This window comes from Aulostomus chinensis, chromosome 14 (genome assembly GCF_037954235.1).
Source record: "Aulostomus chinensis isolate RoL2024-O1b breed Wild chromosome 14, RoL_Achi_v1.0, whole genome shotgun sequence".
In the NCBI taxonomy this organism is placed as follows: domain Eukaryota; kingdom Metazoa; phylum Chordata; class Actinopteri; order Syngnathiformes; family Aulostomidae; genus Aulostomus; species Aulostomus chinensis.
The window spans coordinates 8,113,539-8,139,364 of NC_141333.1; the positions used below are offsets into that span (position 1 = coordinate 8,113,539).

Consider the following 25,826-nt stretch of genomic DNA (forward strand, 5'->3'; position numbering starts at 1 on the left):
AACAGGGTTATTTTGGATACAATTATCCATCAAAACATTTAAGATAGCCAATATCTGGTCATCAACTCAAATAAAAGACTGCAAGGCACATAGACCAGGTCACATGTCAGACATTGGCGATCATTACTGCAGACCTACAGTGCACTAAAGGTTGAGACAAATAAACAGTGTTAATAATGACTATCTCCTTCTGAATTTTGATCTTTCTTGCCTTGCCCTGCTTATTTGCACTCCTGTCATTCTAAACCGTGATAGGGACAAGCTGCAGGCGAGGAGATAAAGTGGCAACAGGCAAGGCATGATGGGTAACTTTTATGAGGGACAGTATGTCTTGGGCATAAAGGTGACACACAACTGCCATGGCCAACTCACTCGCTGGGGGGATTGAAAGAGAAAGAGAGAGGGAGTGAGAGAGAGAGAGGGAGCAGATGAGGACGAGCGAGTGCTCATAGACAGCTCATCGGAAGAAGTGTGATACCGGCTGCCCAATAATGACGCCATTGCCCAACACAACTGACAAGACACATGGAGAGTTGAAGAGGGATGCAGGAGACAGAAGGGGGGGGGGGGGGGCGCGACAAGCAGCAGAGGGAAGAGGGTTTGATGTGACAGCCCAGCAGTGCCAATGGCTGCCACAGAGAGGCCAACGGCGGCATAGAGGTGCCATCTCCCATGAACGGGAAGCAGTACAACCACACTAGCCAGTTAATTTTGAAAACACGTCTTTTTGACATGTTGTCCTCATAGAATTATCATTTCTGACATCTGAAAATTTTGATTCTGAGTGATTTTAGGATATTTGTAAACTAAGGAAACATGATGACTCAAGTTTGACACACAAAAGGTCCTTGGTCACCTGTAACTCTGTCATTGAGGACTCACCTAAAATGTAACTATGGAAAATTGTAAAACAACAGCATCATTCAGCTGTTTCTCTTAGTCAAACCAGGTTCAAAGTGGCCAACATTCAGCACAGCAGCACTGAAAGTAATATCTAAATACTCTGTCCATTCCATTTGTATGAATTAGAGTTATACCTCTCAGTATAACCCAGTATGGTTCGACAGCACCACAAATTATAACCCCCTAAATGACCACAAGTCGCCTGGTTTTCCGCGCTGAGGAAAAGCCGTCTGAATAACAGAAATGGAATGGAATAAAAATGGACTCCGCTCTAAAATACAGAACACCACACTGGAACGGTCTGTTTAAATTTTTTTTCAGATTAGTGTGTATGTAGTCTCAAGAGAAGGGAGGACTACAGGAAGAGACAGTGACTGTTGGGCAGGGGGGCCCACACACCCACACCCACACCCACACTCACCACTCACTAGTCACCAGCCCCCATGAGTGTGGCACCATACAATATTCATCCCAAGCCAGTCAGCAAGAGAGGCAGCTATAAACACTAGAATTCAACCCAAAGGTACTTCTGCTTCTTCTCCCCTCAATCTGCTCCACAACTGCTTACAGTGCTCACAGACACATCCGTGTCTGTCAAACTTCGAAGTGACGATCAAAATCTCATCTGCGGGGGCCTCCTCACCAAACCTCCCACTCACTCAAAGAGCAAATGCACCATTAAAAATGCACATCTTACCAGCTCATCTCGTTTACCTAATGCATATGCATCATACCTCCGGGACTAAGAGAAATGATATTGCAAGCAATACAGAATACCCTTCATCACATATACAATTCAGATTTCTTCAGGAGGCTGGCGTGTTTTTCCCCCCTTGTACTGCCAAGCAGACTGAACCTTGGGAAAGTGTGAAACAGATACAGGACTTGTTGAAAGACACCCATCTGGATGCAGGTTAGACAGCAATCTACATACACTAACTGACTCTCTCACTCTCTCCATCTCCCACTAAATGTGAAATAAGTTCAGATGTGCTTCATGAGAGTGGAACAACAGAAGGCAGCAAATAATATGCATTGTTATATCTAAAACAATGGCACAAAGCGTAGGCCTGGAATTAACACTGATGAAAACTGCTAGAAATAGATTGAAAAACAGTGAGGGAAAAAAAAAAATCATTAAGCCTGAACATATAACCAACTACTGAGAGATACGCAGATGATCTAGTGTTTGTGTGTGTATGAGTATGGGGGTGTTGCTTAAAGTCAAATTAATCATTAGAGCTTTTATCTGAGTTCTTCTGTGAGCAACCCAATTATCCTTAATTTTGCAATTACAAATCTTAGAATAAATTAACCCCCTTGGCAATTCTAGTGTTAATGTTGCAGTGCCCTTGCATACACAACAAAAACAACAACAGGCCTATTTTTAGTGTTGTTTCTGTCTCAAAAAAAAATCCACATTTACTCTGGGGCATATGGATGATCCTCCTTGTTTAAAGTCTATTCAATAGTTATGGAGGCAAAAACATCCTTCTGGAAAGAAATCAATGGGCCTAATGTTGGAGGGCGGTATTAAAATCCAACAGTGACCAGATCTGCACAGAGCAAACCTGAGTTGTATCGAACCAAGAGAGGCACGCAGGGAGGCCATGCTCTGCCAGCCTCCAGAGCTGTGATCAATAGAAACAACTCAGCATTCATCCACTGCTGTCTATCTCACACACAAGCTAGCGTGGTCTGAAGGACGACAGAACTGAGAGGTGCAACTTGACTCACACAGGGAAAAAAAAAAAGGTAATAGAGAACAGTTACAGTTTGAAGAGTGAAGCAGGTGGGATATTATTCTTACAATAAACAAATGATGAAGGGATAGAATATCATGATAAAATAGAACTGAGAAATAAAGCAACAAAAAAAAAAGTATCACAACAATCCAACGGGTTTGTTTATACAAAGCTTGCCATTTGTAGAAGTGTGAATTCACAAAGAATATAACTGTAAATTTAATCAGCATAGAATCTGATACTCTGGTCACAGCTGATAAATTTGAAAACAAGACACAGAAAATTGATAAATTCCTACTTATTTACCACAGCATAACTAAAATCAATGGCAAACCATGTGGGATGATACAAAATAAATATTAGTAAATAAAGTAGAACCAATACAGAACAACATAATGTATAATCTAGAAAGCAGGCATTTGTAGGGCAAATTTTCCACAACTTTTTCAGTGTTTCAGCGACATTCCTGTGGCATTTTATCCCATCACAGAGTGAGACATTTAGTTAAATGGATGGATTTAATAATAGAAACACTTATCAACAAGGATGGCGAAGTCAACTGAGACTGTTAACAGCTAAAATAATCTCTTTGTATCGGTCTTTGGCTGTGATTTCAATATACTTCATCATCTGACCAGCTATGTCTTCAAATCACCAACCCCTTTTAGAAAAGCTTGTGTGTGGAGTCTACCTGGGGTTGAAACACTGGCACGGCGGCTTGCTGTCCCTGTGGCTGGGCATCCATATCCATGGTGTTAGGCGCTTGATCCTTTCCACCTCTGAGATCAAACACAAAAAATAGAATGTCTGGTTAGCTGGCTCAACATAGACCCTTACACAAAACACTGAGTTCCTCTAAAAACCAACAAATAAATTCTACAATAATATTTTTTTTCTCTGCAGACAATTATAACTTAAATGGGCCCTTTTGTTCTCGGTTGCTAAGCATCAAACTATCGAGAGCTAGTTATTGCCACACTATTGCTGGTGTCCACTTTCAGCAGAACTGGGTCCCACGTCATGCCTGTGGATTTGACACCCTTTGTCTGGGTCGCTCTCATGTTGCAGCATGGCGGAGCTAAAGCAGGCAGCAATGTTAATCTGGACAAAGCAGAGATAAAGTCACCATCATTGGGTTTCCTCCAAGGAACCTGCCATGAGGACCTTTGGTTACGCCAGCATTTAAACTATTTTGCTTCATGTTCTGCTTTCTAAAAAAAAAAAAAAAAAAAAGTCACACAGAGGTGAGTGAGCTGGATATGGGTGTAAGACACAATGCTAACTAGTTGCATGTTCTGGCATAAAGCCTAGACGGAAGCTATTTGCCTAAGATACTTCACCAGTTGCTTGATTTAATAATCTTTTAGAATAGACAATGCTATAATATGAAATTTACCTGAATAAATAATTTACGCAAATCTTTGAAAAAGTATGATGCAAAAAAATGTACTCAAACATGCAATTATCTTATGATTCCATGGTCTCCACTTAATCTATATGTGAGAGCTCCTCTAGAATCAACTCTAGAGCACTCCTAAATACATAAAACATAATCACGATATAACAATGGGCACCAGCTTGTTTATCATAATGTACGCAGGAGGGAGTATATGCATAACAACAATCATGTTTCACCTACATGTACTTAAGGTGAGATGTTTTTTGTGTACACAACATAAAAAGTAAGTTGAAGTAATTTGTATATACATATCTGCTGTGTGTTTGAGTGTGCTGACGTGTGGGAGGACACATTTGTCTGCACACAGTTTGCTTGTGTTAACGAGCAAAAACTATCGACAGAGTCAGATGAACGAAAGGCTAAACTTTGGTATTCGGTGTTAAGAAATAGCCAAGACTAGTTCAGATGGGTTATACTTCCACCACAATCAGTTATCTCTAGATGCACACAAAAAGAATGGTCACAAACACGTTCAACTTCCACCTACGATGAAAAGGACTTCATACATCTCGCAATGGAATATTTGCATGTTTTTCCATCCAACTGAGAGCAGTCTGTATGCAGAGCTGTCATTAATGTATTATAAACTGTCAGTTGTCTTTGTCATCTCTGTCGCCTATGACAACAGACAGCAAGACCTCAAACCTCACGGGCCAATTAAAAATCCTCCGGTACAATGAAGGAGGAAATGGCACTGAGGAGCTGTCTCCTTGCTGCTGTCGTCAGTCCCATTCACTAAAGGTTAATAATGCTAATTAGACATCTGCAATAGATATCTGCATGGCACTAAGGGCATGTTTGTGTGTATGTGTGCATGTATTAAGAGAGCTATGCATGTTCGTAAATGTGAGCTCAAGAGCTCTTTGCCAAGACTGCAGTTGTTTATTTCAGTTTAGTTCTACTATTGTTCGTAAGGGTTCAGTGGCCTTCATGTGAGCTTTGAAGATCACAAAACTGAGAGTCTGATTTACACTTTATTCTCTGAGACTATATTGGGTTTATTTATATCAAAAGCTTGTTTCAAAACATTTAAGCACAGTTTTCAAATTGTAAGGTTTTCAAAGCACCAGCTGTTGGACGCCAAAGAGTAAAATAAAAATACACGGATAAATATACAATATTGAAATTTCTTTCTGTTTTTGTTTTTAGATAAATTACAGACATCAGCTTTTCAGCATGTAGTATTTTAAGAAAAAAAATTAAATGTCAATATGAACATTCTGTACAGGGATTCTAATCCAAGGTGAAAATAGTACTTACAATACAGAACACATTGGCTGGCAGGTTACTATTGAGCTTGGTGTCTTGGCATTTTGATTTTGTTGTCATGGGGAACTTACAAGTCATTCACCCGGTTAGCCTTCCTGCTTCCCCTGGTGATTCTTTGCACTTCAGCTTTGTGTTTTGTTAGATTAGAGCTGGCACCCTTCTCTTCTCTCTACCCCTCTTGTGTTTCTGCTTGTCTATGTGTCAAAATAACCAGGGGGCATTTGAGCTCCACAACCCACGTTAACAAGATCAATTAATACTGTCATGTTGGATTAACACACAGCGAAACACGGCACAATTAAAGAAGTTAACTCAATCAAGAGAAGCAAACGAGGCTAGGTCACACTCTTAAGAGCTCACGCACACATAGTTCAAGTAATGCGCTAGCACTCAAAAGTTAAGGCTTGGCCAACTAAAGCCCTCTCTCCAAAAACATTGATCCACTGTTTCTCTCATAGTCTCTTTTCCGCCCTGCTCTTATTACAGAAACAAACTTACTTCCAAACCATTTGGTGGTCACAAACAGCAGTGGAAACTTAAGGTACCAGTCTCCCAGCCTTGCTGTCATGTGGGAGAGAAACGGCAACTGGCTGGCTAGAATTTTGGCAGCAGTTGGGCGGCAGCAGCAGCTAAAAGCTAAATCCTTTAACTATTCATAGATACAGGCTAGTTTAGAGGCCTGGTCAGAGGCAGCTGCAAATATACCAGATAAAAGATAGAACTTGGTTTACTGAGAACTGTAGTGACAGCTTAAATTACAAACAATGGGCTAGTAACAGCAGTCTAACAAATTTTTTTAACCGTCAAAGCTCACGTTTTATTGCCTTGTGTGTCATCAGGCCTTTATGAAGTGGCATCCATGTTGGCTGTCTTTGAAAACAACTGCTGGATGGACCTGTTTAGTGTAAAAAGCGAACACTAACGCCTTAGTATCAAGATCATATCTCATTATACAATATATTGTGATAAAACAGTGCTTTGACCCATCTATGTTATTGCAGATATATTTACCATCCAGTGAGTGAAACATCATGGAATTTAATTTCCAATATGATGTAACAGCAGCTCCATTTACAACTTTGCAAACATTATTCTTATAAATTGCGATGGCCAGGTTGAATTAAATAGTTCTAACTCGGTTTGTTCTGAGACAGTTGCCTCGGCATGCAGGGATGTTAAGATGGGCTTTTTACAATAGTGAAAACATTTTACTTTTTAACCCTTGTTGTGTATTTGTTTAAGCTCACATCTCCTCTGTACTGACACTGATGTTGGGCTGTAAACGTGATGGATTCTGAGTGAACATAATCCATGAAAGATGCAGCGGGAAATGTGTCTCTGTGAAAATACGTTATTTTTCACCTCTTGAGCCAAGGGAGTTTATTATTTTTCCCATCACAACAAGCTCATTGCCCAAGTCATGAAATACACTTGAGAAAACTTGCACAAGTTGGCTTTCACAACATAGTGGACAACAAGTCATCCAATCGTGATATGAAATAGCATATCTTCAGTCAAGTGAGAGGAAACACTGAGTTGGGGGAGACATAAATGAGCCAGGCACAGCGGGAATGGAATAGGACAGAGTGGGACAGATGCAGAACTGAGAGAAATGTCAGGAGAGTAAAAAGAGAAGCTTGTTAGCCCTGAAATGTTCATGGGCCTGTGAGAGATGGAGTGTGGAGCTCTGCTCCACAGAAGTTGGCACTGGCATTAGCTCCTCTTTAATCCCTATTTCCTCCACTCTGCATTATTCATTTCAAGCAGAAAAAGAGGAAAAACAAAGAGAGGGGGTCGATTATAAAAAAGGTGGATCAAGGCAAACTGGCGGGGGGGGGGGGGGGTGAATTAGAAAGTAAGGGGGAAGGGTCCTAGAAGTAAGCGATCCTAAAGACGAGAGTGCTAAATCAGCTCTCTATTCGAGGACAATAAATTTGAACACAGACTGATGAGCTTGGGCTTGCGAAGGCAAGAAAAAAGAGGGGCAAGAAAGGGGCCGAAGAGTGAGGATGGCCTGGATAGTTAAAAAAGGAGAGAGGAAAAATATAATGTGACACTATCCGGCCTGGGTGTATGATGTAAAGGAATCAAAGGTACCTTTGAGGAGCCAGAAGACGACAGTGAAAGTGCTAGAAGAGTGGTGTCCATGATTACAAGAAGAGGAGAAACCTTTGAGTCTGTGCTCATGAAAGCCCACCCCAGGCCTCGTCTGAAACCCCTGCTTGACTAACAGTGATGATACAGAGGAAAGAAAAAGAGGAAGAGAGCCACTAATGATGGAGGGGTCCGGATACTACAGAAGCAGCATACTCTCCAATTCATTTTAATCACTATTCAAAATCATTAGCCCAAATGTGCGAGCACTCGTCTATGTTGGACCATGAGGCGAGAGAGAGCGACACAGAGTGGGAGAGCACCAATTACACCTCAGCATGTGAGGCATTCTTTGAGGTCTTTGAGTAAGACCATCCAAGACTCCACGGAATACAGAATGAAGAGAGGAAACTTTATTGTCTCCTAATCTAAAATGGAAAAATAACCAAAAAGATAAAGGACCGAACTTCACTTTGGAAAGCCAGCCAAACACACTACAGAGTCAAGCCATTCAGACTCTTTATTGCTTGAATCTAGTAACTACAAAAGCAAAAAGTTGATCAGGGAGCTTATTAACTTTTCTTTAAAAAAAAAAATTCATCATACCAGTCTTATAGAATCTCAGCCAACTGGACAGAAGATCCAAACAACCACTGATATTTACCAGGTTTATTCAGCAAACAAAATATTAACCACTGAATATACATAAAAGGATTATGTATAATCCAACAATATTTTCTTTATTATTTCAAATGCCAATATAAAGTTTTCACATTCACTGGTTAATAGCTGGGCTATGTGGCTATTCAGCCTTAAGCTATGTGTTTCATCCATTGATGAGTCAAGCTTGACACAAGAGTTAACAGTGTGACAAAAACACAATACAAGACACAACAAAGTATCAAAATGTGTGATCTGGGATGTTTCTGTACTATGCATGTATTTCAGTTTATTTTTGATATCTGTGCACAACTCAGACCTTCACCCCCCCCCCCCCCCCCCCACTGGCGGAGAAAACACAGGAAAATGATAAAGAAGGGAATTAAGACAAAGAAAACTGCTGAGGTCCTTTGGGACACTACAAGGCCAGTGATCTATAATGCTGCTTGCCATCTATATATAGCCCTCTTTTATATTTTTCACTTTCAGACTTTTATAGGCTAATGATTATTTCACCGCAGAAGTAAACAGTACAGCACAAACAACCTGGACTACATGTGAGGCCTAAATTGATTTATTTCTCCAAATGTCCACACAAACTAGCACAATGCTGCCTTGAAGTATGTATATTTCACCTACAGCAGCCTCTAAAAAAAAACACATCCGTCTAATCACATGACCTTCCATGAGCTAGCAATCCCATTAACAACACTGAATTCTCCTCTGTCTTGACGCCTGTGTCTGCAGGCGCGTGCACACCTGTGCATTTGTATTACCTCGTATCTCAGTTTTCCTTTTGCATTCTCAACCACTACACATTAAAAATGTCCACCATTGAAAAAAGACCTCAAGCACATGCAGGTGTCAGCCACTCTCCTCCCCTCTCCTGTCCTCTGTACCTACTCCCCTTCATACTCCTCTACAGGTCCTGTGTGTTGTCGACGCGAGCTGGCACGTGGCTGAAAGCCCAGGCCACCTCCATGGCTCCATTGTCCTGACCACTCCACAGCAGCACTGACAACACTCTCTTGGTGAGAGGCCCTTTGTTGCCTGCCTGTCACTTCAGCAGGTGCCTTACAGCAAAAAGCAGGAGCCAGCCAGCTTCGTTAGTGCGCCGTGCCGTTTGATGTGCTCATTTCATGAGCTGAAGATGCCAGCCAAGGAGGATACTAATAATCACTTGAAAAACAAAAACATTCCACTCAAGCTTGTAAAAGATAAACTCCAATTTCAATGATAAAAGAAGAGTGAAAGACAGCCATGGTACCAGTTGAAAGACTACCGGCAGCCACAATACCCCTCTTTTTTAACTCACCAACCCCTTTTTCATAGGTGAAACCAATTCATACTGTCAATCACTCAGAATAAACAAAGTATATTGACAAATTGCTGATTGGTAAAGAGACAAAATCATACGGGCAAAGTAAGCAAAAACAGAGCTGGATGTAAGACAGCTGTGTGATCCCTCGGAAACCAGCTTAGTGTGTGAAAAGGCAGGCTGTGTGAAGGATAGGAACCCCCCCCCAGGCACTCAGGAGAAGAGACCCTGGGGGTTTGGGCTATGCTTGCACACCCTAACTACATTCACAGCCCTTCAAAATGCCATATCACCATCACACCTCAGTTAAAATAGACACTGGACTGAATGCATAATATGTGAAAGAAAATCAAGAGTACATAAATTAGGCGAGCTGGCTGCAAGTGATGCCATACATCTTTACTATGTTCAGGACGCTCAATAGGGAGATCATCTGGTAAATAATGTGAAGGTTTTTTAACATTTTTTTTCAATGAGCTTTCCCCATGACTATGACTCATGACTATGACGCATGTCCAAGGCATGGACTTCCCTGCGTACCACAAACCTGTACTTCAACTCAAAGTTAAGCATTTGGTTAGAGGTCTTGTTCATGTTAAAACTCTTGTGAGGAAGCTGAAGCTAAGGCCAGGCCATTGCTTTCTAAATAAGACAGGTTAAAAAATAATTTCTTCATGTTTTGTCTTTTTAGTTTTTTTTTGCTGGACTCTAGAGATTCTAACTCTGGGGATGGCCTTAACAAAATGCCTCTTGTACACTCCATCTCCACCTTTCCTGTGTTTTTTTTTTTTTTTAAAAGACCTCCAGCAGGTTTCAGTTTTGTTCCACCAGGTGGATTTATTTCCAGGTTCTAAGGATTTGAAGTGAGCCAAGGCAAAAGCCTCCTCATACTTTGCCAGCCACTCTTCTAATGTGTCCCAGGTAACATCAGAATGCTGCTCTATGTGGCCCAGACTACCGCCTAATGTGATCTTATTGTTCAAATTACAAATGGGTCCTCAATGCATCCTGAGCTGCCCTCTTGTGATCAAATCACTCACGACACATGTTAGTGCCAGGGTCAAACAGGGCTTCTGTTTTTAAAGTTTTTTGCTCTGGTCAGAATGCCTTAGTTTTTGGAGGTGATTTGGTATTAATTGCAAAGAATGCTTTTAATTTTTGACAGAAAGCCGGGAGAGTAACACATGTATAAGGCTCTCTTGAATGTCTATATGAGATGTAGCTACCTGCAATGTAAAGCAAATCATGTCAATAAGAATGTAATGCTCAGAGCTTCAGCGACCCTGGGCCAGGATGAAAACATGTTAGAACCTTATAGCATGCATCAGCACCAGGGTTAATGATAAATCACCATCAGAGTTGTAATCAGTCAGAATGGCAGACAGCCTTTAAATTTTACTTTTAAAGAGGATCAATCAATGAAGGAAATATTCCCAAATTGCAACGCAGTAGTACAGCCTGCAAATAAAATGTTGTCATGTTTGAATATTTCAAAAGGGGGCGGCATGGCTCAGAGGTAAGGTGGTCGTCTAGCAACCGAAGGGTCGCTGGATCCTTACTTCCCCCAGTAACCATGCCAAAGTGTCCTTGAGCAAGATACTGAATCCCCAATGGCTCCTGATGGCCCTGTGACAGACTGGCGACCTGTCCAGGGTGAACCCTACCTCTCACCCATTGTCAGTTAGGATAGGTTCCAGCCTCCGCAGCCCTTAATGGATAAGCGGTATAGAAAATGGATGGATGGATGAATATTTCAAAGCCTTCTTTTGTGTTTGTTCTTATAATTGTGTCTCTATTACTTTCAAGCCATATCTAAGATATGATATTTCAAAGCTTGGTCAGCCACTACCAGATGCTCCAAAACTGACAGCAGAAAAACATTGGCTGATGAGTTTCCCTTGTATTTGTACTCAGTCCCAAAACTCAGACTATAATTTTTTTTTAGTTATTTGGTTATCAAAGCAGCTATTTAGGCATTTTTGGGAGCAAACATCTAAATTTATTTAGATATCTAAACCTACATTTGCAAACCACAGCATAACAAATATCCCAAAGCTTTAAGTTGCATTAGTGTCCCGTGGCAACAACTCATGGTCTTTCCACAATGCTAAACAGAGCACTGCACCACTGAACAGAGCACCCAGTGCTCCAGGACCAATGGGGGCTTTGTTTGTTAGCCATGTCACCGAATGACCACCAAATTAGCTTCATCACCTCTGGCACCAGGATATCAGATGTGACATTCTGTACCACAGGGTGGGGGCTCTGTTTGTATGTAAGGCTAGAGGCTTAGTTTAAAAAAAAAAAAAAGGAAAGACAAAAAGAAAAACTGGGGACAACTAGGGGAAATTGTAAAACAGGGAATGCCTTGCTCAGGATTTGGTTCTGCTATAAATAATGAGTGTTTTACAAAGCATTTTAACCTAGAATCTGTTTTTCAACATATGGAGGTCCAGTGTCAGCATTCATACTGAAATTACATGACGCTTTTTTTGTGCTCTATTGATATTTATGATGGGGATGAAGCTGCAAAATGACAAGTTAACATAGGCAATATGTCAAACGCAACCAACTGACAAAGATATTTGGAACTCTGTTTGGCTGAATATACAAAAGATAATTGTTGAATTTTAGTGTCTATAGTACTTTTTACCAGTAGAAATTCATTAAATTGTGCTAAATGAACACTGGGGTTTACCTGACAACTCCAAACGCTCATTAAATACATTTTTATTCTCCATCAGCAGTAGCATCTTCTACCCTGCATGCAGGTTCCAGAACAGCCATGTTGTAGAGCAGCAAATGCTGTTCAATCCCTGTGTTGTTTGGAGCTTATGAGGCTTGTCATTTGAGTTTCTCATCTATGAAGCAACCATTTAAAAAAACAAAAAAACATCTGGTGAATACAAGACCAACAGTCTCTCATACTCCCTTCAAGCAGGTTTTCCCCCTTCTCCCTGAATAGTTTGAAGCAGTTAGCCTGCGTCAGCACCGAAGTTTGTCTTAAGAGGAAATGACAGGAGCAAGATGTCTAAATCATTAGTAATGTGAGAGGAGCAGTTCCCAGGCATGTCTCGTTACATAGCTGAGTGCTAACGTTACGACTAAGGGCTCAAGTTGGGGCAAAGCTGGGTTCAAGCTTTCTTATACGCTCTGAGGGAGATGGGAGAAGCATCTTCATGGTCCAAACAAACCTTTACTCAACCCTGGCACACAGTGAGTGTACTAAGTTAATGGAATACACATAAACATGCACCCGAAAAAGATGCTGACACGCAGAGAAGAATACAGACCTAGATGCATGCACTGAATACATACTAATAGTGGGCCCATGGGAACATGGCTCCACAAAAATCAAGCTTGGTCTGGTTCTGGTTTGGTTTCAGCCTGCTGTGGCTTCTGTGGTGGGACCTACTGGTGGCCACACACGCACACACGCACACACGCACACACACACAAACACACACACACAAGCTACAAACCAGAGCGCTGCTACTCTATCACAGGTCAAATACAGTATGGTTTCTGCATTTAAGTGTTGGTGTCATACTGTCAAGGAGGATGATTCCTTCGTATGAAACAGACGATAATGCAGCTCTTCCAGATGATTCCAGTCGCATAATTATCATCTCATATCACATGGTAATTATTTGGTTTGACTACATATGTAAATCTAGCAAGCAAAGGCAAATTGAAAGCTCAAAGTAGGTTTTTAAGATATACTTCAAAGTTGTATTTTTACCCGGTTGAAATTGGAATTGAAAAATGAAAACAGTGCAATGATTAATAGATATGCCTAGTTGTGCCCTTGAGAAAAATTTAAGACCAAAAAAAAAAATCAAACAGCAATAATGAAGCTAAATACCAGAACTACCACCTCAGATTTGTATGCCTCCACCAACCAGTCGAGCTACAGATTGTATTCATCTCTGCCCAGAGTCCATAAAATCTGTGAAGACACTAATGGAATTTAATAAAAGGTATTAAGTGTACTTTCTGGAATTTATCACTGCGGTGACCTGTATGACTCCAGTGGGTTATTATTTTCCACGGAGAGACTTTTTGCCACAGAAGAGTACAGAGAACTTTGTCAAAAAGGGCAATGACGATGTCAAAAAGGGCAATGACGATGTTAAGCTTAAAATCAGGACGTGGCGGTGGGCTACTAGAGGAACTTGAGGCAGTTTTTTTAATGTTTGCAACCAGCTCCTGCATACCTCTTTGGCCAGTAAAGCTCATTCACACACAAAAACAAAGCTGTAGCCAATGCAATATAAAATGTTTCAAATGCAGATATTCAAAGGAGTGTTTAACAGGCCATTAGAGTGAAGTTTGTCGTTTTATAATCATACAAGAGGTGCATAAAATTCTGTCAAAACCAGCAACGTAATTCCTGAGTGACTTAGACCTCTGACCACTAAAATGTGTTTTTGTCATCCTTCTGTCAAAGCTGACCAAATTACACCAATTTTGAAGAGCGGTATTTCTGAGATGTGATCACAAGAATGCAAACACCAAACTGGACAACCGCAAAACATAATGCAGATGACCAAAAGGTCAGTCAACATTTTTTGGAGTGGGAACTATGTGGGCTATGATTCCTTTACCTGCAGCTCATCTCTTGCACTTATTCTGGCCTATGACAAGAGAAATGAAGGATATTGCTCAGTTTCTAAACTGCTGATAGTTTAAGCCAAGACAGCAAGGTAAGGGCTTAAAATGTAAATTTGGACGCAAATAATTACAGTATTACTTAAACGCACATACCTGTGAGTACAACACATGCACAGGCAGACAAACGCGCACATGCACACAGACACACAGACACACATAACAAGTTCAATGTTTATTTTTATTCCTCAGGCACTCACCCTTCTTTGCATGAGTGCATCACCCAGCACACCGACAGAGGAACTGAAGTACGTATGTGTGTGTGTGTGTAAGGAACCGACGATCAGAGAGTAACGTTACCCCTAAGGGGTCGCACTTTTCTCAATTCTCACCCCCCTCCCCTATCCCTCCTCCTCTCTTCTTTGTGCCTGCAGGGATTTCCCTTTTCAGATCAGGAGAGATGTCAGACCTGTTCCACCATCCCTCACACAGAGGGTGGACTAGATCTGTAGAACTCCACAAATCAGCCTTATTTCTAGGTATCACAGCCAAGTGGAGCTTAAGAGGACCAAAACGTGACATTTAAAAAAAAAAAATGTTTTAACTTAATTCACATTGGTACATAAATCTTGGCTTGTCACAGTATGGCTTCAAACACAAGAAGCAAAAAATAAGAGATCCCTGGAAAATAACTGGGCCACTTGAAATATACATATTAACGTGAATTAACACAATGAAAATAAAGTTTCCATAAATAATTGTTCAGACTTGCTTCATCCACAAACCTTTTAAGTGTGGGCCACAAAGATATATTAATGGTATACAAACAGTTACAAAGTCTGTATATGTTCACTCCGTTATCGCTACACTGATTCAGCAAAGAAGCCTATCAGCTCATTTGCATTTTAATGTTAATGATTTGAGAACTCTACACAGTCATAGTTTGAATCAGAGCAGAATCAGCTGAGGCCAAACAATCTGCTCATTCCCAACAGTCACATTTTGAATGGACACTGCACTAGGACTCCCTACACGCCACCAAATACTTTGATTCGTGGGTGACAACTACAATTGTGAAAAGGTATGTTTGTTGATGTGTGATACCAATGTTTTACAACATAATCTGAGCCCAGAATTACTTTCAAGAACAAAAGTAAAGCTTTTCCAAATCACAACAGATTTGACCATTTTCAGAAAGTGAAAATGCCAGTTACTGCAATTGCAAAAAATCCAGAAGAGGAAAGAGAGCAAGAGAGACCAAAAGACTGAGAGAAAAGCTCCACAACAGGGGATGAAAGAAGCTAAACCAGAGGTCTTCCCTGCCTCTTCACACATTATAATATTAATATTAATGAGACTTCCTGCCCCCCCTCCTCTGTTTTTCCCCTCAGTCGATTTGAGCATGAAAAACTTAAAAAGCACAAATTCCAGGAGTTGCGAATCACAGTTTGACCCCGCAGCCACATAGCAGACACTAACCATGACAGACTTGCTGTTCAAAGCAAGCGGGAGCTGCTTTCATCAGGAGATCCTGGTGGGGTTTTTTGTGGATTTTTTTTTCAGTGTGACACCACCAGCCCATGCCATCTGCCTTTTTCTAAAATCAGAACTTCAAGATGTGCTTCCTTCCTGCTTGTGCGTTGTTTTTAGGTGGGTTTCACAACCAAGGCCCGGCATCACACAGGTTTTTGCTGCTACGCTGTTTGCTGACTGCTGTTTACAGCCGAGACCCACAGTGTGGCGCAATGTTAAATATTCACTGTTAAACTGTCAAGCCAGAACTGGTTGGGCACCCAGCCAGGCATTCGCAGTAAAGTAGCTGTGGATTCTCCCCTCTTCAAAACTCAACCAAATGTATCACTTCCAAATCATTTCAGCCCATTTCTCTCCTCCCACCACACACCCACTTCTTGAGGTGCCTAAACTGCTGAATACCGCTTCATTTAACTATTAATTGTTGCAACTTATGCATTTTCTTCAACATAAATACTCCACCAATTGCATTAACACACAGATCATTTGCACGTAACAACACCTCTGCTGAAAGCCAGAGCAAGCCGCTGCTGATTTCTAACGCCTGCCTTCAGACATCTGTAAAATATTTTTATTCGGTGCCCCAATACCGCACTGGCAAAGGTCTCTCATCCTTGGCTTGGCAGGACTTCTGACAGAGACAGCCGGCAGCGCCATGCAGGCCTAACCCCTGCTGCTGCAGCTTCCTGCTGCTCAGAGGGAGTCAGGCTGCCTGCCTCCCATTGACTGTGGGCCAGGCTGGGCAGGGCGGTGGAGGCTGAGTAGAGGCCCCGGGTAGAGAGCACCCCCAATAGAGGAGAGCAGAGGCAAAAATGGCAGGACAGACAGAGCGTCATAGAGATTGAGCATCGGAAGATGGAAGAAATGGGGAAAGAACTAAGGGTCTGAGGCAAGAGGCAGTAATAGGGGAGAAAAGAGAGGGAGACAAAGGGGCTCAAGAACTAGTGGGCAGCAACAGCAGGGGAGTGTATCATTATAATTATTTTAAAAATAATAAACTTCAGGGCCTTGTACAACCAGTTACACTGTGTTTTGAAAACACATTATTACAGGTACTTAGAGATAGACAACAGATATTAGAATGATTGCTACTAGTCAGGCCAGTCCAGCACTTTACATCCATGTTTGCCCAGGTTCATAATATACTGTATGTAGTGCAGATTTAGATACAAAATCATCACATTGTCATTTTATGCTAAAGACATTTATGTAAGATTTTGCCATTTTTCCCTCATTAATGTTTTATTACTTCAACTCCCATGAACCGTTCCGCTATTATTCAGTGGTTATCTTTATGACATCATTCGACCCAAACAATTGGTCCTTTGGATACACCTACGATCACAACTGCCCATGTAAAAGCTATGCTTATTAAGGGTTTAGTTAAAAATGCTGTTAAGGTGCACATCTGACCTATTAAGGCTAGGTGCTGGATAAAAATACATGGAGAGTCAGAAAAAAGAATATCCACACATTGGAGTATAGCTCCCAGAACTTTATTGACTTCAAAATAACAACATCTAAACCACACAGGGTCTTCATCAGGCCAAATGAAGACCCTGTGTGGTTGAAACTTTATTTTGTAATCAATATAGTACTGGGAGCTATACTCCACTGTGAGGGTATTTTTCACATTTTTTTCTTCATTTTTACTTTAGATGATACCGAAAACACCACAATGACGTATTGAAATATGCTCTAGCTAAGATAGTCACTGACTAGTATGTAAGAAGCTGCTACGACTGTAACAATATTTCAATCAAACGACCAGTAATTAACAACATCATCAGTGCTGAATGTGAATATCAATCTACATCTTGATCTGCCACCCAAGTTGCACCTTTATTTTGAAATTCCCATGGCCAGTTCACATTCCATTTTCTGCAGCTCTGCAGTCAATTCTATTTTGTTATTTTTAAAAGGCAAGATTGTTTTTCTTTTCATTTTTTTGTTCATGATTTCATTGCCATGTTTTTTCAAGCACAGTGATAAACTGCTAAATCAGTTGCCCACCCCTGAATCCGATCAAATCAAAACTGTATGGAAGAACAACTATAACAACTAGGGCTGTCACTTTAACAGATTCATTAGATTGATTAATTACACCACAAATTAACATGTCATAAAAATTAACACAAGATTAATTTTAGCACACTTGGCAATTCAATGCTAAACCCCTAACCCAGACACAAGCATTTTAAACTTGGCCCATTGAAGGACCCATACTTGGCAGTGGCACGTCACTTCACACATGCGTCGCTAGTCAAAGTGCCTATTTGAGACTCTGCCTTAAGATGCCCTGACTAAGGGTTTTATTCAATCACCAAGAAAAAAATGGATTTGAAAATCTTCCCTTCTTAGTGTATTCATTTAATTAGTCATGCACTGCAATTTTGTAATGTCCTAGAATTCAAATTCTTTATTCATTCATCTTAAGCAGATATGAGTAAAATGTGATTAATTCGATTAATTAATTACAAATCCTGTAATAAATTTTTTAAATCACCTGACAGCACTAAGAACAACAAAATAATATTGTGATGAAGCATTGATTCATCCCATTTTTCTCCCAAACACATTTCTACCATCCCCAGAATGATGGAATACAGTCGTCTTAAGTCCTATGAATGGGACTGGAATTGTAAGCTTTCACCAGCAAACAATAAAGCTATGTAAGCTATTTGTGGAATAACTGTGCATCATGCTTTCCACTGTGGCTATACCCCATAACATATCCTGTGTTTTGAGTGTGAGTTGAACAATACGCCAATGTACACTGCCATCTAAACACAGCTAATGTACAGCCATGGTGCCATAATTTGAACTTTACTGGAAAGATGGCCCTCACACAGTCTCTGCTTTATTTGTTTCAGATCACTCTCCAATTGTCCCCTGTCCCTCTCCATCTCTTTTGATTATCCACACACAAAAATACAATTCCCCTGAGGACACAAATTCACTTTCACAGAATAATTACAAGATGCTATATGCCACTGTAAACACCACATCAGCGACAGTGACAGTATGCATTTGTCATGAGATGAGACAAAAGCAGAATGAATTTGCACTCATGAACAGAATGAGAGTGAATACATTTTTTTGTGTTGCTTGCTTACTGTGCTATGGGCGTTTGTTCCAGCCTCACCACAAATGAGCGTTAATGTTGCACACGGGATTTGCTGCAGAACAGTGCAAATTTGTATGAAAGCATCTTGTTTTGACAGACTGTTTACCCTCCCCCTTTCTAGTGTGAAGAGCCCGGGACATTTCTTTCTGTCTTATTTTTCTCCCTTTCGATTTTTTTTTTTTCTTTATATGATCTCATGGGTTTAACTGCAAACCAAAGATCAGAGCACACCAGGGCATTTTGGTTTTAATTGGCAAGTGACCTTTAAGCACAATTCTTTGTTTGATGTTATCCAATGAATTCTGGACACACTGGCTTTATTTTTAGAACCTGTAGTTACAGTGCATAACTATCTTTCTCCAGAGTTCGTCACCTGGCGATAGCGAGACACGACTGGCTTATTTTTGGTCACTTATCAGGGGTTATTAGGCCTGTCAGTCAATACCCAACACCCAGAACCAGAGATGAATGTGGTTTTCTATTTAGCTCATGCAAAAGAAGTTAGCATTTCTGGAAACCCCAGCTTTCTGGCAATATTCTGCTCCGTCAAGTCATCACAATATTGTGATATCCAACTGTGATACAATCCCTTGAATACAATACAGTTTTTGATGACAGGGAAAAATTAACACAACATTGAAGTCATAAAATCTTATAAATAAATGAAATTGATCTTGGCATAAAACAGGGTTATGGAGAGAACATGGCAGGGAGCATGAAGTCAAGAGACAGGCCAGAGAACATTTTTAAAAAGTCATCATATCGGACCCAACATTAAATCAATGTTCCAAAAATCAATGCTTGTGTAACCAAAGACCCACTCATCGATATTTGTGTCAATGAATATCTCAATATTTTCACAGAATTAGATAGCTGAGGTAAGTCTATGAATTACTAGGCACTCAGAGTGTATGTTCTTCAACAAAGGTGATACAACACCAGCTCCAGATTGGGTTCCAAATAAATACTTAAATGTTCCTCAACCAAATTTCATCAAAAATCCAACAACAACCTTTTCAGTTATACTGCTAACATACATACCAATGCCAGTAATCACATAACATCCTCGGAAGACTTAAAAAATAAATGATAGCCAAACACAATACATTATACAGTAGAACTGGGTATCACCACTGACCTCCCGATACGATATCGATACACTAGGTCCCAAGTCGATACGATTCGATACAATATACGTTACGATATTTTAGTTACAATACCAATTTTGCTTTGGTAATGGAAGAGATTCTCGAAGGACTAATGCTGTAAATTCAATTGTAAAAGTAACCCTCTAACCTGCTGCATAATTAAATATTAATATTTACATTGAGAACTGACTATTAAACAATAGTTATACAACATCATGCACTTTTTATTTAAATATATGACCGACTGTCGTTCAAAACAAAAGGGCAACTTAGACTTCCACAAACTGTCAGCAGCTCAGCAAGATGACTCGCGGTGTGGCGAGCGTCAATCGCCCGCGTTTGTAAAATGTGGGACATGAGGGACCAGTTACTGTCAATGTAATGAGAGGTGATTGTCAAGTAGGAATCCGTAGCTCTGTTTGTCCAGCTGTCGCAAGTGATGGCAACTCTCTCTGCCGCTTTCATTGCAGTTGCGACGTTTTTTTTAACATCTCTGTACATCTTTGAGATTGTGACTTGACTCCGTTGTTTCCGTGTCAGTAGCACATAGCGTGGTTCTAGTGTCTGGATGAGGTGTCTGAAGCCTACATTTTCTACCACACAGTATGGTCTGAGATCCTTGCAGATAAAAATTGCCAGAGCTGAAGTGATGTCCTTTGCACATGGAGGCGTGGATGGAAACTTCATCCCAAATGCTTTCTCCAGCGAGGGTTGTTGCAGTGACTTGTAGCTTCCTGGTTGCTGAGTGTACTCTGGGTGATGCCTTGTCTAATGGCTCCAGTGATTAGTTGTATTTCCGATGTACTTAACCTCTACTTTGCACATTTTGCGCACAGCATTATTTTTGTCAAGTTGGGCGCAGTTTTCTTGCTTCTTAAAGCTGAAGTGCTGCCAGACATCGGCTCTTAAATTTGCCGGAGATTAAAGTTGCACTTCCGCCATCTTGTTGTTCTCTGACTGGAGGCACATGGCCTGGATCTTGCGAGATCTGATAATCTGACTGCGATAACGTTGCATAACGCACTAAATCATGCGAGACTAAAGGGGCAAACAAAAACAAAAAAATAAACGGGTAAAATCTAATGCATTTTAAAAGACTGATACTGGGATTTATGTATCGATAATCTTTCCTACAAATGTATATTGATAAAATATCGGTATATAGACATTTTTAACCCACCTCTATTATACAGCTTAAGTAAATTGGTATGTGGCACCAGTGTATGGATGACGTAACAGTTTATTGCTATATTGACATTTTGTTCCACTACTTCCAAAAAAGCCTTATTTCAACCAAATGCTGTCTACTTTTTAGAGGCAGTTGTAATTAGGCTATCTACCTTTGTTGATAATTGTTTTGCCACTTAAAGTCTCTTTATGATAAATTTGTAATCCTTCTTTGTCATCTCTTAAATGCATCCATTATTTGTGTTTATTTGCTCATAGAGCAGGATTTCAAAGCTGAGGATGAAGATGACTTTTTTTTTTTAAATGCATGAATTACAAAACCCTGTCAAACACCACTGAAATCAATTGGATATTGTGTAGCCCTGGCATGAGCTGACCCTGTGGCACTAAAAGCGTTTCATAAACTTTACACAGGGTCTTAGGTCAGTAATTTTTGAGTTTGCATGTCTTTGAAGTCTGTTTCCCTGAGGGCAAGATGGAGTCCAATGAGAAAAGGCATCAATGCCACAATGAAATTAAGAACTTTCACGTGACATGAGGAGCTGCAAGGCATCCTCTAAGGATATTTGAATGCTCGAAACATCCGTGACCCTTCATAAGAGAAAAAGGCTGTTTAGGAGGAGTGGAAGAAGCTGCTTAGATAGCCCGCTCTCTTTGCCAAAGACCTCAGTCTACACTCTAACCAAGCTGAGCCTGGGAAGGAAGAACTAAACTGTAAATGCATTTGGGAAGCTTGTATTTTCTTTTTCTGTTTTTTTTTTTCTCTATCATTTGATTTAAAAAAACCTGCAAAGCTGGAACACTAAAGATTTCTACATTCTAAGCAGAGATCTGCTACCTTTGCCAGCATCATTTCTGTACAATGCTTGGCCAAGGTCTTTGACATCATGTAAAAGACAGTGTTAAATGTAGCTCAAAATGGCCTAAGGAAGCATCTTCCTTCAAATATGCTTTGTGAAAAGAAAAAAAACAGCTAATATTTTTTTGTTCTTTATGAAAACCCAAAGGCAAGATGACTGTTAAAGTGGTCAGATGACAAATGTCTCATCTGATCTTTAATCCAGTAGCGGAGCCAGCTCCAGGGCTAAAAGAGGAAACTCTCACAGGATAGAGCGATTTGGTGAATTCCACTGTGCTAAATCACTGCTTTGGGAGACGCACATTTCTCCACACCAATGAATGGCAATATAGGTCTGCATATTCTCATACTCTTGAGTTTAGCCGCTATTAAGACTGTGCAGGCAGACAACATGCATAGCTATGAACTATTTATGAACATGCATGAACACCAGGAAAAAAAATCCTGGCAAATTCACTGGATCTAACATCGTATCATTCTTGTTAAAATGGCACTGACAGTGTCTACAGCAGTAATAAACTTAATCAACTTGTGAAGTAAAAGTATATTGATGACTGAGTTCCCCTCCTTGGCACTTTTTTTTTCCAAGGGTTGTTCAAAAACAACTACTATAACCACTTTCAAGTCTGGTTGATCTTATTAATTCCACACAAGAGAACAAAGCAAAAATAACTGGATAATGCCAAAGCCTGTCAAAAATAATCCACCTCTCATCAGCTGAAATTCAAAGCATTATATACTGGCAGAATTCCCTAACCACAGAGTCTGATGCAAACATTTGGCAGCCATTTGCTGTTCATCCGGTCCATGACACATTCCTTGATAGTCAACTTCACAGAGCCAGCCTGTGTTCATCTCCATCACCTGATGACGCTGACAGACTCAAGCCTGTTGTCTTTGACGCTCATAGATTGTGGCAACAGAGGAGTGAGTAATAATTGGGTCAACAAGGTATGTCAGTTCCCACTAACGCTCATCTGAATCATCTCTCTGCAGTCTAGCCAAATGTGATGGTATAACGCCTGAAATATTTGGCTGTGACAGGCAGAAGACATCATGAGGTAATATTTTCAACCTGTGTTTGACCCCCTCAAACAGATTAGGCAAGGAGGGGGCCTCAATAAATGCTTACTTCTTACTTTTATTAAACATCATTATTATTGTCATTATTATAATTATTTACCAGATGAATGAACCAATGTAAAGGCAGTACATTATTACGTTATCAACTCTAAACCCAGCTGTGGATGCAATCAGCACTTCTGGGTTGTGAAATAATTCTGACTCAAAAAAAGTGAGTCACAGGGGCAACATTTATATTACTAATAAAAAGGGGGGAAAAAAAGACCACGTGATTTATCTTTCGTTGAAATAATACATTGTTTCACAACAAGGAGTGGCTGTCATTCAAATTCTCCCAGGCTTTGACTGCAGTTTAGCTGGGCAATGAGTGAAGAGACAGCACTTTAGCACAAGACTCATCAGACAGACACAAAACACAATTCAACTTGATGGTTAATAAATACACAATTAATAAAGCAATAAGGAAGAAGAAAGAATGTGAAGATGAAGTACTGTGTGTAAATATGTATAATTCCATGAAAAGTTTGTGCAAACTAGTTGGCAACAAAGTAGTTTCACATCCAAAAGATATGCATAAAAATATGATAAAAGAGATCCCAGTAAATAAAAACATATTGCACTCTTCTAAATTAATCTTTAATATAGTCAGATATACTTTTATTAAAATAAAATTAATTATATAACATTTTAGTGTTCCTTACACAATGTAAAGAATCTGTCAACATACATCTGTCAGTATCAGTATCAGTGTTTGTGACAAGCAGGATATGTGCACAAACCCACAACAATCTGCAGAATTTTCTACTTGCAGTAGGTTCACACCTGATTAGATGGTACCCGCATAAATAACTGGAATATTACAAGTGTCCACGTTTTGCAAGACATTAATTCAATGTTGTCGTGAAGCACAACACAGCTAATGAGCCAACAAGCAACTGGGTCAGAGTCATTAACTTCCATGCCATCACATGCTGCCAGCATGTAGCCTATAGTCAATTACTGACATTCACCAGTTTATATGATTTCCTAATAAATTAGTAATTAATGAAAGCTTCACAGATCAATCTCTGAAGACAACATTCTTGTGACAAAATGTTGCTACGTAAGCACTTTAAATGTTTTTAAACCAAACGACTTCAAACAGTTACTGCTAAATCGAAATTATACTTTCTTTTTTTTTAACCTAGATAATACTTTCACCAGCTCTGGTTTTGAGTGACAGTCAGATGAAGCTACCAGCAAAGTTAGGTTGAAGTGCGTGGCAATATAGTTCACCTAGTTAGCCAGTTATCAAAGATTCATCTGAGAATATGTATGTGGTCTGTATTCTCCGCAGTTCATTAACTAGGAGAGGCAAATGAAGCAAGCAATTTCAAGATGAACACATGCAAATATGTATATGGCAAACTATGCAACACTGACTTCAACGAAAAGACCAACTAAATATGGCTGAGTATTGTGAGTCTATTGTTTCCAAAGGGCTTAGCTTGCTGGTTTAAGATGTTTACATTTAGCGTGTCATTCTGTGTAACTTCTATGAAATATCCTACACAGCATCCGTATATTTTTTGAGTTTGACTAAATGAAAGTTTGGTTGAACATAATTGAAATTAATGGAACCTGAATTATCTCTAGTCACAAAGCATTGACACACACACACACGTGGCTTCTCAGCAAACATACAAATAAATCAAATTTAAGAGTAGAAACGAAGATATGTTTAGCAAGGTCAGAGACTCTTATCATTAACGGGAGCCTTTTGAGGAAGTAATTTCAGTTGTTATCAAAATCAGTTTGACATCAATGAGCGTCTAAGTCATTTCGCTACTAACCTTATCAAAATAGGGTTGTTGATATAAATGGGAACATTTACAACATCGGGCAAAGTTGTCAGTCAGCACTTTTTAACAACGCAACAATATCACTTCTTACTTTTAAATGACAGCGGCGAATGTGTGGTTATAAATCCGAGGGGAGTGAAAGTTAGCAATGCAACATGCTAGTAGCATAAAACAGGCTAAGCTAGCTAGCGAACTTAGCTGAAACTTTTCCAAGTGACTGTGACGGTGGTAACCGAGCAACAACTATTTACTACTGTGGGTCCTGCATGGCTGCCAGTTCCCATTCATGTTAAAATAGAGCGGAAAAGAGTTTTTGTGCGGTTCATCAACCGTCTACTGTACTTTCATAAGCTCACAGTCAGCTGTGTCACTACTTACCAGGAAGTGGGAGTCTGTTGCTAAGCTATTCCCTCTTCACGTTGAGAGATTCTCCTGATCGTTATGGCGATGTTTTGACTTTCCCTTTTCTTCCCAAGGACGCTTAAAAAGTTGTCTCGGTGGGCTTCTCTTCTTGTGCGGTAGCGTTACTGTCGTTGGAGCACTGAAAACGTTGTTGGGGGAGAAAGCCTGTGCTGCTGTGGAGCCAGTCGAGATGTGTACGTGTTCTCAGACTGTCTCCGCTAGGCCCCCCTCATCACCACACTGACCCGTGTGCCAGTAATGTAAACAACCCAGCATTCCCGGACAGCTGTCAAATACCGCGAGATTCAACACAGCAACTCAAACCCAACCCAACACTGTGATTTTCATTTTATGTGATCACTTGCCTCGAAATTGACTGAGAAAAAGAATGGGCTTTTGGGTGAAAGTTCATGGAGGAAAACAATCACAACTAACAGTCACTTGATAAGTTTTTTTCCTCACAAGCTCTCTTCTATCATTTTAGTGCACAGTAATATAGGATGAATTCATGTATATATTGAGAGCAATAACTCAATATAACGCACACAATATTGGACGATATTGTTGTGATAAACTGGCGATGATA

The 25,826-nt window shown here is 40.2% G+C and overlaps 1 protein-coding gene across 1 annotated transcript in view; it reads right to left on the bottom strand.

Moving 5' to 3' along the window:
* nek7 (NIMA-related kinase 7) overlaps positions 1-25,484 on the bottom strand; it is a 63,352-nt gene extending 37,868 nt beyond the window's left edge. The window contains exons 1-2 of the mRNA XM_086224798.1: positions 25,217-25,484; positions 3,340-3,427 (exon numbers count right to left, since the gene is read on the bottom strand). Of these exons, the coding sequence (XP_086080924.1) occupies positions 3,340-3,399 (60 nt within the window). The 5' untranslated portion in view covers positions 3,400-3,427; positions 25,217-25,484. The remainder of the gene's footprint in view (positions 1-3,339; positions 3,428-25,216) is intronic.
* Positions 25,485-25,826: the final 342 nt, after the last annotated feature.